Source organism: Lactuca virosa, chromosome 5 (genome assembly GCF_052849685.1).
Source record: "Lactuca virosa cultivar CGN04683 chromosome 5, Lactuca_virosa_CGN04683_v6, whole genome shotgun sequence".
Classification (NCBI taxonomy): Eukaryota; Viridiplantae; Streptophyta; class Magnoliopsida; order Asterales; family Asteraceae; genus Lactuca; species Lactuca virosa.
The window spans coordinates 318,123,315-318,140,208 of NC_136430.1; the positions used below are offsets into that span (position 1 = coordinate 318,123,315).

Consider the following 16,894-nt stretch of genomic DNA (forward strand, 5'->3'; position numbering starts at 1 on the left):
ATTAGGGTTTCATCCTGATGGAACTACTCGTCGAGTCTAGGCTTCAACTCGTCGAGTAGACCATTTAAACCCCGCGACCAAGCTGACATCTACTCGACGAGTTAGGGCTACCAACTCGTCGAGTAGCTCTTACAAAATGAATACTTTAATAGATTAAATGCGTACTAGGAACGGGGCGTTACAATTCTCCCCCACTTGTTTTAGACTTCGTCCTCGAAGTCTGTTACATTTGAAAACAACTATGGGTAGGGCTCCCTCATCTCCTCCTCAGGCTCCAATGTCCACTCTGAATCCTTACGGTGCTGCCACTGTACCTTCACTAACTCAACCCTCTTATTCCTTAGCTCCTTCGTCTTGCGATCTAGAATCGTCACTGGTCTCTCAATGTAGTTCAGGCTGTCATCAACTTAAATATCCTCAAGGGGTACCACTGCTGAATCATCCACCAAGCACTTCCGTAACTGGGAAACATGGAAGGTGTTGTGGATCTAGTTGAGCTCGGCGGGAAGATCCAGTATGTACACTACCTTGCCCACCCGAGCTATGACTCGACAGGGGGCGATATATCTGGGGCCTAGCTTGCCCCACTTACGGAATCGTATGACACCCTTCCAGGGCGACACCTTCAGGAGAACCATGTCGCCCTCCCATAACTCCAAGTCTGAACGCCGCTTGTAGGTGTAGCTCTTCTGCCGACTTTGAGCGGTCTGGAGCCTGCTCCGAACCTGCTGGATCCACTCGGTGGTCTTGAGTACTACCTCCGTACTCCCCATGACCCTCTGACCGACCTCACCCCAACAGATTGGGGTCCTACCCTTCCTCCCGTAAAGCATCTCGAAGGGAGGTCGGTCTATACTGGTGTGGTTAGTGTTGTTATATGAAAATTCCACTAACGGAAGATACGTATCCCAAATGCCACCGAAATCCAAAACACATACGCGAAGCATGTCCTCGAGAGTCTGGATCGTCCTCTCGCTCTGTCTGTCTGTCTGAGGGTGGAAAGCGGTGCTGAAGTGGAGACGAGTACCCATCTCGTCATGAAACCGCTTCCAGAATCTGGAAGTAAAACGGACATCTTGGTCTGACACAACCGAGACAGGCACTCCATGACGTGCCACTACCTATCGAACATAAATCTCGGCTAACTTCTTGGCCGAGATGCTCCCCTGGATCGGTATGAAGTGGGCGCTCTTGGTTAACCGATCCACGATGACCCAAATCGCATCAACCTCACGTGCGGTCCTGGGAAGCTTAGTGATAAAATCCATAGTAATGTCCTCCCATTTCCACACGGGGATGTCTAATGGTTGCATCTTGCTGTGAGGCCTCTGGTGCTCTGCCTTGACCTTCCTGTAGGTCAAGCATCTCTCTACATACCATGCTACATCCTGCTTCATGCAGGGCCACCAGTTGCCGGGTCGAAGATCTTTGTACATCTTCGTCGCCCCAGGGTGGATAGAGAACCTGGACTTGTGGGCCTCGTCCATCAGTATATGTCGTACTTCTCCCCAGTACGGTACCCAGACCCTCCCATGTAGGGTGAACAACCCACGACTGTCATAATCGAAGGAGGCCACTTGGTCTATAATCCGCTCGCATTTCCGACGCTCCACTTTCAAGCCCTCAACTTGCACCTCTCGGATCTGCTCCAGTAGTGGAGTAATCACTGTCATCCTCATATAGATGTCTCGGATTGGGGCCACTACCTCCTTGCGGATCAGGGCGTTGGCCACTACGTTGGCCTTGCACGGGTGGTAAAGGATCTCGCAATCGTAATAACCACATCTAACCACCGACGCTGCCTCATGTTCAGATTCGGCTGATCCATGAGGCATCTCAAACTCTTGTTATCTGTGTAAATGGTACAACGGACCCCATAGAGGTAATGCCGCCAAATCTGGAGGGTGAACACCACAACCCCCAACTCTAAATCATGCGTCGGATAGTTAGCATCGTGAGGCTTCAACGGTCTCGAGGCATAAGCTATCACATGACCCCGCTGCATCAATACTGCTCCCATGCCTGTGATTGAAGCATCACAGTAAACTGGGAAATCATCTACACCCTATGGCAGAGTGAGAATCGGAGCCTCGCACGATCGTTGCCTGAGCGTCTCAAATGCCGTCTGCTGCTCAGGTCCCCAACGAAAAACTATTGACTTCTTGGTCAGTCAGGTCAACGGAACTGCAATCTTGGAGAAGTCCTGAATAAATCTCCTGTAATACCCTGCCAGACCTAGGAAACTCCAAATCTCAGTTGGAGACCTCGGAATCTCCTACTGCATCACGGCCTCTATCTTGGCCGTATTGACCAGAATACCCTTCTGGTTGACAAACTGCCCAAGGAACTGCACCTCGCGCAACCAGAACTCACACTTGGAGAACTTCGCAAAAAGTCTCTCCCTCCTCAGTGTCTCCAGCACCTCCCTCAGGTTTTCCTCTTGCTGCCCCTGAGTTTTGGAGTAAACCAAGATGTCATCAATGAAGACTATTACAGACCGATCCAACATCAGTCTGCACACGTGGTTCATGGGGTCCATGAACACGGCCGGAGCATTGGTGAGCCCAAACGACATCACCACAAACTCATAATGACCATAACGAGTCCTAAAAGCTGTCTTCTGCACATTATCATCCCTGACTCTCATCTGGTGATTTTCTGACCGAAGATCAATCTTGGAGAACCAATATGCTCCCTGAAGCTGGTCAAACAAATCATCTATCCTCGGAAGTAGGTAACGATTCTTCACCGTTACCTTGTTCAGCTCCCGGTAGTCTATACACATATGATGTGACCCGTCCTTCTTCTTCACAAACAAGATCGGGGCTCCTCATGGTGAACTGCTCGGCCTGATGAAACCCTTATCTAGCAGCTCTTGCAGCTGCATAGATAACTCCTGCATCTCGGGAGGAGCCAACCGATATGGTGCCTTGGCTATCGGAGCCGCACCAGGGACCAATTCAATCCTAAACTCAACCTGTCTCTCGGAGGTACCCCAGGAAAATCCTCCGGGAATAAGTTCGGTTACTCTCGCACTACCAGTACATCATCAATGGTCGCCTTACCCTTATCCCGGGTATCCATAACATAGGCGACGTATCCTGTGCAACCCTACTGAAGGTGGCGCCTCGCCCTCACCGCTGAACATAAAACCGGTCCGCGCTGTGGCCTCTCGCCCTGAATCACTAGCTATCCCCCACTAGGAGTACGAACCCTCGCTAGTTGCTGCTCACAGTCAATCACTTCCCCATTGGAGCTCAACCAGTCCATACCCACTATAACCTTATTGCCACATAGGGGAATAGGAACCAGATCCACTGAAAACTGCTGATCGAATAACTGTAGCGTACACCCTCTATGAACCCTCACAACCCTGACGGGCCTATCATCGACTATCTCTACATCAAGTAGGAAATCCAGCTCCCCCGAAGCTCTAGTAAATCGATTGCTGAGTGCGAGCAACACAAAAGATCGGGTAGCCCCGAATCAAACAGTACCATAGCTGACATGTCGTTCACTAATAACGATCCTATAGACAAACACACAAACATGAGTAATAATCAGAAATAATAAAGAGATAATGGAGAAGATACACACCCGTAACCACATCAGGGGCTGCACGTGCCTCCTCTGCTGTCAACTGGAAGGCTCTGCTCTTCGCCGCTGGCGCCTCTGCCCGACCCTGTTGGCCGTCTATAATCCTCAAAGTGGTAGGAGCGGGTGCCACCACCTGTCCTGCTGATGCTAGACTCGGACAATGGGACTTCTTGTGTCCCCTCTAATTGCAATGAAAGCAAATCAGATCAGATGTTGTAGTGGTGGTGGTAGTAGCAGTACAATCCCTACTGACATGTCCAGTTCTACCGCACTTGAAGCAACCCGAACTACCTTCCCTACACGGCCCCTCATGCCCCCTGCCGCACTTGCCACAGCGGCCTCGGCCCTGCTGGCCCTTCCCTCGGGAATCTACTTTGGGCTTTTTTCCCGAGCCCTCCATGCCAGACACTGCCTCTGGCTTCCTCTTCCTTTCCATCTCCAAATCATTCTCCCTCTCACGAGCCCTCGCTATCATATCCTCCAGCGTCTTGCAGCTGGACCAGCTCACAAACTGTATGATATCACTCCTCAGCATCTCATGGTATCGAGCCTTTTTCATCTCCTCGTCCGCCACGTACTGCCGAACGAGAAGAGCCCTATCCCTGAACTTGGCGATAATCTCCGCCACTGTCTCAGTCGTCTGTCGTAAATCCTGAAACTCCCTAACTAGCTGTTGCACCTTAATAACGGGTGCGAACTCGACCCTGAACCTGGTCGTGAAATCACCCCAGGTCATCGCATCCAACACTGTATCATCACCAATGGATCTCCCAACCTCCTCCCACCACTCACGTGCCCTTTCCTTTAGAAGACAGGACGCAAGCATAACCTTGTCCCCCTCGGGACATCTGCTGGTGCGGAACGCGTTGGCGACATCAGCCAACCACCTTCTGCTAGCAATGGGGTCCCGAGCCCCATGATAGTCGGGAGTTCCACATGCTCTGAACTCCCAGAAGGTAAGTGTGCTCGACCCCATCATGGCCGCTATCTCAGTGCGGAAAGCGCTCAGCTTCTCATCTAGAAGCTCTAAAATACCCTCCTTGACCGATCCAAAGATTACAAGAGTCTGCTCTAGAATGCTGCGTGTAACCTCAGACAAAATAAACTCCCTCGTCTTCTCATCCAACTGCCCGACTCTAGAGCCCGAGCCTGATCCCTCACCATTGCCTGAAGTGCCCACTGGCCTAGTGCGTAGAACCACCATACTGAAATACACTATAACAAACGTCAGTATACTCATCATATCTCGAGGGATCTAACATACTACAAGTTTCCTGGATTCATCTCAGCCTTCCTTGATTCGAGTACGGATCCTCTGCTTTCAGTAGTACGGGCCCATACTACCTTCCACATCTATCCGTACTTTCCTCAAGAACTGCCTCGACTCCACCAAGTCCCTTCTACTACTACTGCTGATATCATACTAAACTTTTCCTAGGCTTGCGCTAGGGTAACCACCAACCCACTCTCCGCTATCAGCTGCATAAGAAGTCCCTGCTACCTCCCCCTAACTAGCTCGTGAATACTATTACATATCACTAAGACTAGATAATTCTTCGAATGAGAGATCGTACCCTACAACGGTTAGACTCAAAAAAGAGTTGCGCAATAGAGCTAGAAGTAACCTTCTGAAATTAGTTAATACTCGCAATATGTAACATAACATATTCACTTACTAGTTAGTAAAAGATAACTAGAACTCCTAAAAGCACAAAGCAAGCAACATTCGCACATAGAGTAAACATAATCAAGCATATCTCTCTCAGGCTATCCCTGACTAATCTGTACTTGCATGTAGTTCATAAAGCTGAGATACATATAACAGGCACATAAGGCATCCTTCCTAGATCCTTAGTCCTAAACTAGCATGCATTTCTCATAAAGCTGATACACATATAATAGGCACATAAGGCATCCTTCCTAGACCCTTAGTCCTAATCTAGCATGCTGTTCTCATAAAGCTGATAATCATAACATAACATAAACTTGTATGGGTAATTTGGGAGTACTTACTTGAGCTCGACTGATTGCATGCACCACACCCTTTTATCTCTTTCAAAGTTCTTTTCTCTTTTCAAAATTCTTTTTTTTTTCTCAAAGTTCTTTTTATAAAAACGATTTTCTTTTGAAAATTTTCATACCAATTCCTTAGTTTGAGTTCAGACACACCCAAGAGCGTTCCTGAATCCTTCAAACCAAGGCTCTGATACCAACTTGAAACATCCCAAAAATACAGACCAAAAATTTCTTTTTAAAATCATTTATAATAAAACCATAAGTCATCCATCATCATAAAGAAAACCATAAATCGTGTATCTCAAAACATTGTGTCAAAATACTGTATCGAAATCATATAAAAATATCAGAGTCTAAACATCCCAGGCTGAAGCTGTGGTGTGTGCCATGCGATCATCCCGAGCCCTTCCCCTTGCTAGTGGAAGTACCTGAAACCAAAACTAAAAACTGTAAGCACAAAGCTTAGTGAGTTCCCAAACTACCACATATCATACAAATCATGCAACTAGGAGATACGGGCCCCGTCCACTCTCATGGAGATTTGGGCCTCGCCCACACTCCGTTGTCTAGGAGATTCGGGCCCCGCCCATACTCCACTATCTAGGAGATTCGGGCCCCGCCCACACTCCGCTGTCTGGGAGTTTCGAGCCCCGCCCACACTCCGCTGTCTGGGAGTTTCGGGCCCCGCCCACACTCCGCTGTCTGGGAGATTCGGGCCCCGCCCACACTCTGCTGTCTGGGAGATTCGGGCCTCGCCCACACTCCGCTACTAACATGCATACAAGTATCACACAAACAACAAGTATATCTACCAAACAGTCACATATCTATACTGAAATAATACTATGAGAATCGGGCTCCGCCCACTCTAGGCTGCTACGAGATTCGGGCCCCGCCCACACTCAGCTACTAACATGTCACATATACGGGCCGGCCTTGGTGCCGTAGACCCGTTCCTACTGAGGGAAACTCACCTCGCAAGACTGACTGCTGAAAACTCGAATGGGGAATCCCTGTCTGCTGATTCGGCGACTCTCCGACTATCAATTTCATATTAACACTTAATCAGAATCTGCTAATCCTCCTTAGGGTAAAATGACCATTTTACCCCTGGTCAAAGTCAAGGTCAAGGTCAACTCCCAGTCAACCCAACTCGTCGAGTTATCTCCCAACTCGGCGAGTCCATGAATGCTTGAACTCGTGGTCAACCGAGTCAACTCGTCGAGTCCCTTAAAAGACTCGTCGAGTTCTTGCTGTTATAATAATCAGGACAACTCGCTTCAACTCCTCGAGTCCTTCCCTGGACTCGCCGAGTTCCCCTGTCTGATTGAGCCATCTCAATGGATTAAGCTCCTACCATTCAGATCTATGTTCCAAACTCTATCTACATACTGGAAATACACTCTTAAGGGTAAAGTTTCCAACTTTACCCATCCTTAGTCCTTCCTAATGGGTTTAACCCAAACCCTAACTTCTTTAAGACATAAATCTTGGTCCACAAGCCATAATACCCTAAACTAAGGCACAATATAATAGATCTAGGCTCTTATCATCTGTGGGACACATAAAGTCCCGAGCTTTCCTCCCATGCATGGCCTTTTAGAGCTAAAAAGGCCATGTTCTTGCATATAAGCTTGCATGGGGTCTCCATGGTCATAAAGTTTGCACCTTTATGCCATGGAGCCCTTCCTAGATCCCAGATTTGAGATATCAATCACTTGGGACGTCCCAATCCCAATGGCTAAGGTTCTTGAACCAAATCCTTCATAAAATGAAAACAATTAGATCTAAGAGAAGAAGGATCAAGTTAGGGACTTGATTACCAGAAAATGTAGTAAATGGAGTGTAGTTCCTGGATCCACTTCTTCCCCTTTCAGCATTCTATCTTCTTCTTCTTCTACAAGCTTCAAGAGGCACAAAAACAATCAAAATGGCAAGGAATAGCTCAAAATCACTCAAGGTGGATTAGGGTTCCGAGATTAGGGTTTAGAGGTGATAGAGGCTGGGGTGGAGGCCAAATATGATGTTTAAATAGGGTGCAAACCCTAAAGATTAGGGTTTCATCCTGATGGACCTACTCATCGAGTAAACCATTTAAACCCCACGACCAAGCTGGCATCTACTCGACGAGTTAGGGCTACCAACTCGTCGAGTAGCTCTTATAAAATGAATACTTTAATAGATTAAATACGTACCAGGAACGGGGCGTTACAGTCGGCCTTGGTGCCTTAGACCCATTGGTATGGTGAGAAGACTCACCTCTCGAATGCTGAACTGACAAACTAAGATCAGATATATCCTACGCACTGCTCCTCCTCAACTGCCTATAATCAACATGTGATTAACTTGTCATAATCCCATAAATACCCTCAAAGTCAACCCTGGTCAAAAGCAAGGTCAACAGTCAAGGTCAATAGTCTATGGTGACCTCAACTCGTCGAGTGCATCCTAGCAACTCGTCGAGTTCCTCCCGAGTCTATTCCACTGAATCCCATGTCAACTCGCCGAGTCACCCAAGTGACTCGTCGAGTTCATCAAATATCCAGAAAACTAAAAGTTCATGCAGTCCCAAAACCCTAATCCTTCACTGCACTCATTCCGAATCTAGAAAACGGGTAAACCCTACCCGACTCGTCGAGTCAACTAAGGGACTCGACGAGTTCCTTCAGTCCCTTTTGTGTTCAACCATTTTTCAGTGGGATCTAAGGTCCCAAACTTCAAATCTACCATTCCCTAGTGCAGTTACCACGTAAAGTTGCAAACTTTACGTGCATGCAAGGCCTCACAAGGCTAAAACATCAAAACTAAGCTCCTTACAAGGTTTTTGTGCATGGAAAGGGTCTAAGCTGGATAAAGTGGGTAACTTTATGTCATTGGGGACCTAGAGAGGTCCAGATCTGGAACCATATCCTTATGATAAGTCCAAAACTGAGTATGACCCCATTTTGCACCAAAAATAGCCATTTACTTCCAAGAAAAGGGATCTAAGCAACTAGAGATCAAGGTAACGACTTTATACCTCAAGATGGCGGCCAATACAGAGTAGATGTCGGATCTACTGCTCCTCTCCTTGTTCCTTCTTCTTCAAGCTCTAAAATCCTTCACAACACACCAAAATTTGCTCACAAAAGCTCTCTCTCTCTCACTCAAGAAGGTGCAAGGTCCAACTAGGGTTTTCTCTGGCTAATAAGGTGGTAAGGGAGGCCACAAGAGGCGGATTATGTTCTTTAAATAGGGTGCAAACCCTAAAAATTAGGGTTTTCCTTTACAACGCCTACTCGTCGAGTCGGGGCCTTCTGACTCGTCGAGTAGGATTGAAAATCCGCGTCCTCATAATAACTTCTACTCGACGAGTTGGAGCTCCCCAACTCTCCGAGTCCATGCACAAAACCCTAAAAATTAGATAAATTAAATAATAACTGGAACAAGTGTTACATTTTCATCCATAAACTTTGGTCTATGTCTTTTCGGAAAATAGATGATATCTTTTCTTCTAAAAAACAAACAACGTGCGATAACGCAAACGTAAATGTCTTTCCCCCCAAGAAACATAAATGCTTAAAAAATTCTATTAAAAAACAAATAATCTCTTAATTTTTAATAAAAATAGCTAAATGATTATAAATTTTGACTATTTTTTCAAAATTACTCATTTTCTAAAATCTAAATAATTTTATAATAAAAGCCTTAGATTTGTGGAGTACAATTTTGATGGAAGAGACGACTTGCAAAATCAATGGTTAAAAATAGCTCAAGTCCATGGGAGGCTGGTGCAATATAAAGCACAGGAACAAAAACTCTTATCTGGCAACACCACCACTCTCGGAAACCCCTACCCCTCTCTCGAAGCCTCATCTCTCTACCACCAACTGAACCCAAAGCACATTTTTCTCATCCTCCGTCCTAACCACTGCAACTCCTCCTTGCGTATCTTACAGGGAAACTCCAAATTGACTTTGCAGAGTGATCCGTAGCTTCAGTTTCAGGTTTTAACTTGAATTTCAATCAGTTTACATTAGTGAACATGCCTAAAACTCTAATTCGTCACTTCTGCCGCTATACTCGTTATATAAACATGTTATTTATATGAAATTATTCGTTAGTGGATGAAGTACCCAGTGCTTGGTTGCCTAGGGTTTTTGCTAAGAGGAGCTGTTTAGAATGTGGATTTGCTGAGCAAATCGCTCTCACCATACTAATTATCTTTCGGTATTCAGGATCCATAAAGGAATATCCTTTTTCTTCCAATTAAATGTACATATTAGGTGTACTGTCAACAAGATTCCTCAGCTTTTTAGTGAAAGGCAATAGGAAAGTATAGACGTAAGAGTTCTTATTTCTTAGAGTTTAGCGGGTCAATTTAACCTAATTCCGTGATGGGAGCTAAGCTTTATGTTCGTTAACAAGCTCATAACTTTTTATTTCAACTTTTTCTTATTTGTGCTTTTGCAGACGATATATCTAATGGCAATTGTGCCTGGTGGGAGTACATGGGTGGCTAGGTGGGGAGTTCAACCTCAATTAATGTCCAGAGCCTCTTCAACAAGCAAGTCTTTTGTGCATTTGCCTCAGTGAGTGTCTTTATCACAATATCACCTTATTAAGATTATTTGTTTTAACCAATGAATCCTTTTGAATTGGCAAATCTTATGTTTGTTGCTGCATTACTGCAAATGTTGCTCTAGTTATACATGAAATCAAGGAATTTGCAGCTTTTCTTGTTTAATTTCATGTCCAATTGGGCTATGCTTTTCAATAATAGTTGATGTACAGTACTGTAGGTGTCTCCACATGTCTTCAAGAAATCTTAAAAAGTATTCAAGTTTTGGCCTTTCATGCTTCTTTACATTTGCAATCTAGCAAATTCTAAATAGCATGTGGGTGACTGTGGATCTATATCTTAAAATGGCTGGGGAGACAAAAGACAGTTGATTTAGTACAGATTTTGGATAATCTCCCTTGCTATTATAATTTATAAGTACTTAGAAGATATCATAATATTCTGTATTAGGGCTGGGGATACTGTTGCAAGGTTTATCACTTTATCTTTAATGATATGTCTAGCTCTGTTCACTTGGCTAAATGGGTAGTTAGTCATTTCATTCCATGTTAGAGGTTTCATTTGGTGACATATGTCAGAGTAGGATAAGATTTATGGTTCAATATTTTGCGCTGATATGAAATGCTTCTGTGTGGTAATTGGTATATTATATTTATATGTCACGAGAGTATGATATGGTGATAAAACTTGAATGTAGGTTTTATTTTTATAATTTGTAATCTGAATGTTCTTTCATGGTCATAGAAATAATTTGTATGTTGTAGAAGTATATACTTTGATGTGGTGAGAACACCGGATGTCGAGACCAACAAATAATAGAAATCTATGCAAAACTTGACACATAGGAAATAGGTAAACTGATCAAATTGAAAGAGGTGGAGGGGGGAGGTTGTAAATTAGTAAATTACCAACTACAAGCATTTAATAAAGTAAACGATATTTTAGAATTAAAAGGCCTCCCAACATCATGTTTGTTTTCAACTTTGGTTTAAACATATGATAATCAATATCTGTTCTCTTTTCAGGTTCTCAATTAATACAAGAGAGTTGGCATCACCATGTTCTGCCTTCTGTTCACAAGGTTCTTTGCATGCACTATACAATATGCAGTCATTTGGTAAATCTCACCACAGAAGAGGTGGTCGCCTCATTGTTAGAGCTGAAAGTGTAAGTTTAATCTCAAATCATCTTTCTTTTAAATTTTATGTTCTTCCCCTTTTGTTTATTGATTATATTTGTGTATCTATCTTGTACACATAGGATTTTTATTCGGTGCTTGGCGTGTCAAAGAATGCTAGCAAAGCAGAAATAAAAAGTGGTTCGTAAAATTATAAGTTCTTCCCTTTTTTTTAATCCCATAATTAAATTCTCGTTTATATCATTGACTCTATAAATTCATTTTTAGCATATCGGAAGCTTGCAAGGAGTTATCATCCTGATGTAAACAAGTAAGTTCAACTCCTGCTTCCACCTTTACAAGATCTCCTATAATATTTCTTACAATTAACATTTCTATGCTTTTATAAACTCATCTCGTGTGTATCTTCCCAGAGAACCAGGAGCCGAACAAAAATTCAAGGACATCAGCAATGCTTATGAAGTAACCCCCTTAACCTCATATTTTAGTTAATTCACATATGTCACAGGCTACTTTACCCATAATTTTTTTTCAAGAATTTTGATAAAAAAAAGTTGTTTCGCAGGTTTTATCAGACGATGAAAAACGTTCCATATATGATAGATATGGTGAAGCTGGGCTTAAAGGCGCTGGTGTTGGCACCGGGGTGAGTTTCTTCTACCTAAAAAATATTTTATCCACAAGTCCCCTTTTGTTACACAGAACAAAGCACATTGTACTGTGTTTGACATACATCAGTACATTTCAAGTACTGTCCTGTGTCATACCCAAAAATGCAATATACCTAAAAATTACTGTCTTTCCTTTCTTTTACTGTCCTGTGACATACCTAAAAAGGACAGTATATTGTACTCAGTAGTCAGGACAGTACAACATACCTAAAAAGGACAGTATATTGTACTGTCCTTTTCAGTACTGTAAAGTAACTTTTGGGATCTAAATTTTTTTGTATTTTGAAATTGAAATTGGTGAACAGGATTTCAGCAACCCGTTTGACTTGTTCGAATCATTATTCGATGGGTTAGGCGGGATGGGTGGCATGGGCGGCATGGGTGGCGGCAGAAACTCACGCAACCGCGCCACCCAAGGCGAAGACCAAGGTTACAACCTAGTCCTAAACTTCAAAGAAGCCATATTCGGTATCGAAAAAGAAATCGAAGTAACCCGTCTCGAATCCTGCACAACTTGCAACGGGTCGGGTGCAAAACCTGGAACCACCCCGTCAAAATGCAACACATGTGGTGGTCAAGGCCAAGTCATCTCCTCCGCCCGGACCCCACTCGGTGTCTTCCAACAAGTCATGACATGTTCTTCCTGCAACGGCTCCGGCGAAATCTCCACCCCGTGTAACACATGTAATGGTGACGGACGCGTGAGAAAATCCAAACGGATCAGCCTGAAAGTTCCTGCCGGAGTAGATTCCGGCAGCCGGTTGAGAGTCCGGTCGGAGGGGAATGCCGGAAGGAAAGGTGGGCCCGCTGGAGATTTGTTTGTAATGATTGATGTGCTTCCGGATCCGGTGTTGAAACGGGATGATACGAATATACTTTATACGTGTAAGATTACGTATATTGATGCGATATTGGGGACCACAAAGAAGGTGCCCACGGTTGATGGGATGGTGGATTTGAAGATTCCAGCGGGGACTCAGCCGGGGACCACGTTGGTTATGGCGAAAAAAGGGGTCCCGATTTTGAATAAGAGTAATATGAGGGGGGACCAGTTGGTGAGGGTACAAGTGGAAATTCCGAAACGGTTGAGTGGGGAAGAGAGGAAGTTGATTGAAGAGTTGTCGAATCTTAAGAAGGGTAAAGTTCCCAATAGCAGTGGTATATAAAATATATAATGTAGTAGAGGAAATGGGAAACGGTGTATTTGAAAAAAATTTCAGTTGCATGACCTGCACATCGGTTTCTCGTTCACAATCGACCCACGGAAAATGGAAATAGAGGTATTTTTTGGGGTGTAAAATGTAAATTGTGTGACATGAATTTATACATGGTGGTTGTGGAGTAGACAATTAGAGAGGGGTTAATCTTATTATTATAATTTATTGTAGCAAGGATTTTGGATTATGCTCAAGGGATGTAAATTGGTGACTTTTTTTTTTTTCTCGATTGTTGATTCAGTCATGTGTACCAAATCCAAATCCTCATCGTCATAGAACCATTGGTCAAATGGTTTTATGCAAAAAAGTCTATTATTTTGGGAAATTTTTTAATAAAGTCTTAATTTTTTTTAATAGAAAAGTCTAATTATTTAGGAAAAATCACATAATCTCTTACTTTCTGTTAAAATAAAAAAATATTTTTTTTTGTTAAATAATCATGACTTTTCTGTTAATTTTTTTTTATGACTTTATCAAAAAATTTCCAAAAATAATTAGACTTTTCTACATAAAACCGGGTCCAAAACAACCAAAGGCAAAGACCCATTCAAAATAGATGGTTATATCATATGGAACATACATGATGATTGATCGTATTACAGCATTTATTTTATTTTGCAAAATTTTTTCTTAGTAGATGCCTGTTGACGATTTGTGATGATGTGTAAAGTTTAAGAAGTGAAGGGTTGTTGGATCAAAATCTGAGCGCCCTCAACAAGTCGGTTTACCACTTGAGCAGCTGGTAAAATCTCATGTATAAGTCCTACGCCTTCACCTGCATACATCACCATGCTTTCAATATCCCCTTTTGTTGTCTTGTTTGGCACTGTACCCGCAAACTGCCTAATCTCTTTCTCCTATAATATACCAAACAACACAAGTGGTCAATTAGTCAACTACTTTACTTTTACTTTTTTACCCATGATAGCAACCTACTTACATTTCCTTTTATTCATAATAGCAATATGTAATCCCTTAGAAAAAAGACACTTACCACGCCATGTATTGTTGTATGGCCAATAACAGGTTGATTAGCCTCATTCTCATGACTCGGTAGATTTCTCCATTCCATGAAAAAAGGTGTTTTAAGTACACGCTGTGGGGCCCCCGGCCACCTGGCACGTCCAAATACATCCGTATACTCTGTTTCATTCATTTCAACTAGCTTCCTTTTGTATATAGGGTGAGCAAAGCTTTCTTCAGTCGCAAGAAACCTAATTAAATAAAATCACTCACTCAACTTTAGTTTTCTTGTATATAAGTCTCAATGTGTTAAGTGTTATATTATGTACCTGGTGCCTAAACAGACACCTTGAGCTCCAAGTGCTAAAGCAGCAACATAGCCTCGTTCATCCACTATTCCACCAGCAGCAATTACCGGAATACCCCTTGAGGAAACCAGATCCACTACACGTGGCACCAATGCAATTGTTGCTTCCTGAAAGTTATTCCATAACCCCTAATAATAATTTTTTTTCTAGAGTTTTTGGTCTATCTATTAATAATAAAAAAGTGTCAAAGATTTATACATGACCAATAACGTGTCCTCCTGCTTCATGTCCTTGAACAATTATAGCATCAACACCTACATCAGCAGCACGCTTGGCTTCTTCAAAGCTGCCAATCTACAAAAAAAGGATTTAAAATTACAGAAAATTTCAATCACCATATGGATATGGATTAATAGATTATGGAGAAGTGGGATTTGAAGCCATGATTTTAATATACAAATATGCTTGATGAAAGTATGTAGGGAAGAGGGTTGACCTGGGGAACAACTTTGACCCCGGCTTCATGGGCTTCAAGGACGATATCTTGTGTGACTTCACCCCAGTAAAGCTGCAAGATTGCAACTTTCTCTTCTAGGATAATTTTTAGGTTCTCTTTGTGAGGGAATGCCAAAACAATCCCGACCCCAAATGGTTTGTCTGTCAAAGTTCTTGTCTTCCTTATAAGCTCCCTCAAGTAATCTGGGCATTCCTGTTATGGAGTTTTGATGTAACTGAGTTAATAATATTTGAGCTGAAAACGAGCTGGAGATGGAGGGAATATATATGTTCGTATCCATAATCTATTTGACATACTAGATCTAGTGTTACAAAAGGTGCCCCAAATTATAGCTATATCATTTAGGGGACTGATGCAATTACGAGATCAAACCACAAGCACAACAAGAAAAAAATCCTAAAAATTAGGGCAGTGGTGGAGATTATTAGAAATCCAACAGATGCACACTGATCGATTGGAGATTCTAATAGTTGATCTTGATCCTCACTAGCTGCTGCATAAATTACCTGGACGCGATAGATAAGCTCTACAGATAGCTAACTAAAATCTGGCTAATCGATCAATGAACATGCATCAGCTTATCCACAGACACAGAGAGGGAGACGGAGAGTTACCCAATCAGGAGCTCGGAGAATACCAATGGCACCGGCATTAGCAACAGCGGCGACAAGCTCCGGACCGGAAATATCAGGTCCTAAAGGTGCCTGCACAATTCCATACTCAAAACCCAGTATTCCTCTCCAACCCATTTCTTACTTCAGTTTGAACTTGAATTTATAATTTGTTTGTATGTAGTAAGGTGGAGTTATTTGTAGGTGGGGGGAAAGAGGAAAACAACATTCATTACATGGCTGCTTACGTAATAATCTTGATTCGCATTCCAATTCCATAGCAAACAAAACCCAATTGAAACACCCCCTCCCGCCCGCCGCCAAAAGTTGTTTAGAACTGGTACAAAGGATCATATGAGTGGATAGATAGAATAAAAATATATCTTTATATTAATCTATATCTATATATAAATATCTATATGTATAAATTTTGTAAAGTAAATCACACAAATTGTTCTCGAGTTTCAGACCAATATGAGTTTTAGACCAACTTGGACGTGTTGTAAGCGGGAGATATTTAAATATTGTTCTCATGTTTTGAGTGTTTATGCAAAATTATCCTTAAATAGTTGGCAATATGTTCATAAATGTTACTCCATTACAGAGTATTGTTCTACATGGGCATTCGGGTTTTCCTCACTTTCTCATGAAGCGTATTAACCAAAATCTTCATCTAGACAATTGCTTCTAAATTTAGAGCTTTTACGGAATAAAAAAGGTCGTCCTTGTTCAACAAGACTACGAAATGGAACGAACATCAAAGAAGGGAAAAATAGGTACCTTTGTGAGATTTGTAGGCAAAATGATCATAATCAGAAAAAATGTCCGTCTAAACCAAGGTAAATGAAGAGATATTAAAACTAATCGGTTCAATAATAGAATATATATATATATATATATATATATATATATATATATATATATATATATATATATATATATAGGGTTAGGTTATATTGTTTCTAGTAACTATTGTGTGTCAGAATAGGATAACATATACCATATAATCACACTAATTTCAGCATAAGGGCATTTTAGTCAATTAACCTATATTAAAAAAGAAAATTTTCGGATTTTTAGGGATAATTAATTCTTTTATTTTAAAAAATCTGAATATTTTAAACTAATTCAAATTTAAAAATCCGATTTTATTCTGTCAGAATGATAGAATGCCAACCATAAACTAGTAAATATATTTTTCGATTTTATTCTATCAGAATGATAGAATGCCAACCATAAACTAGTAAATATATTTTTCGATTTTATTCTGTCAGAATGATAGAATGCCAACCATG

At 42.2% G+C, this 16,894-nt stretch overlaps 2 protein-coding genes across 2 annotated transcripts; one reads left to right on the top strand and one right to left on the bottom strand.

The window, feature by feature from the left end:
• Positions 1-9,396: 9,396 nt before the first annotated feature.
• Positions 9,397-13,422, top strand: LOC145115385 (chaperone protein dnaJ A7A, chloroplastic-like). The gene is made up of 8 exons (XM_079051675.1): positions 9,397-9,599; positions 10,066-10,184; positions 11,200-11,341; positions 11,435-11,492; positions 11,580-11,622; positions 11,726-11,774; positions 11,878-11,958; positions 12,289-13,422. The coding sequence occupies exons 2-8, from the start codon at positions 10,078-10,080 to the stop codon at positions 13,147-13,149; spliced, it is 1,341 nt and encodes a 446-aa protein (XP_078907801.1). The 5' UTR covers positions 9,397-9,599; positions 10,066-10,077; the 3' UTR covers positions 13,150-13,422.
• Positions 13,423-13,746: 324 nt separating this feature from the next.
• Positions 13,747-15,900, bottom strand: LOC145110862 (Aldolase-type TIM barrel family protein). Its single transcript, XM_079047179.1, has 6 exons — positions 15,603-15,900; positions 14,968-15,180; positions 14,730-14,825; positions 14,493-14,638; positions 14,195-14,414; positions 13,747-14,057 (listed from the first exon to the last, which is right to left on the bottom strand). Exons 1-6 carry the CDS (start codon positions 15,735-15,737, stop codon positions 13,872-13,874), a joined length of 996 nt encoding a protein of 331 aa, XP_078903305.1. The 5' UTR covers positions 15,738-15,900; the 3' UTR covers positions 13,747-13,871.
• Positions 15,901-16,894: the final 994 nt, after the last annotated feature.

Excerpts from the sequence above, each read along its gene's own strand:
- LOC145115385 (XM_079051675.1), top strand. The coding sequence starts at position 10,078 with ATGGCAATTGTGCCTGGTGGGAGTACATGGGTGGCTAGGTGGGGAGTT. Across the intron at positions 10,185-11,199 it reads TCTTTTGTGCATTTGCCTCA|GTTCTCAATTAATACAAGAG; the intron begins GTGAGTGTCTTT and ends TTCTCTTTTCAG. Across the intron at positions 11,493-11,579 it reads CAAAGCAGAAATAAAAAGTG|CATATCGGAAGCTTGCAAGG; the intron begins GTTCGTAAAATT and ends ATTCATTTTTAG.
- LOC145110862 (XM_079047179.1), bottom strand. The coding sequence starts at position 15,737 with ATGGGTTGGAGAGGAATACTGGGTTTTGAGTATGGAATTGTGCAGGCA. Across the intron at positions 14,826-14,967 it reads GGGTCAAAGTTGTTCCCCAG|ATTGGCAGCTTTGAAGAAGC; the intron begins GTCAACCCTCTT and ends CTTTTTTTGTAG. Across the intron at positions 14,639-14,729 it reads GAGGACACGTTATTGGTCAT|GAAGCAACAATTGCATTGGT; the intron begins GTATAAATCTTT and ends AATAACTTTCAG.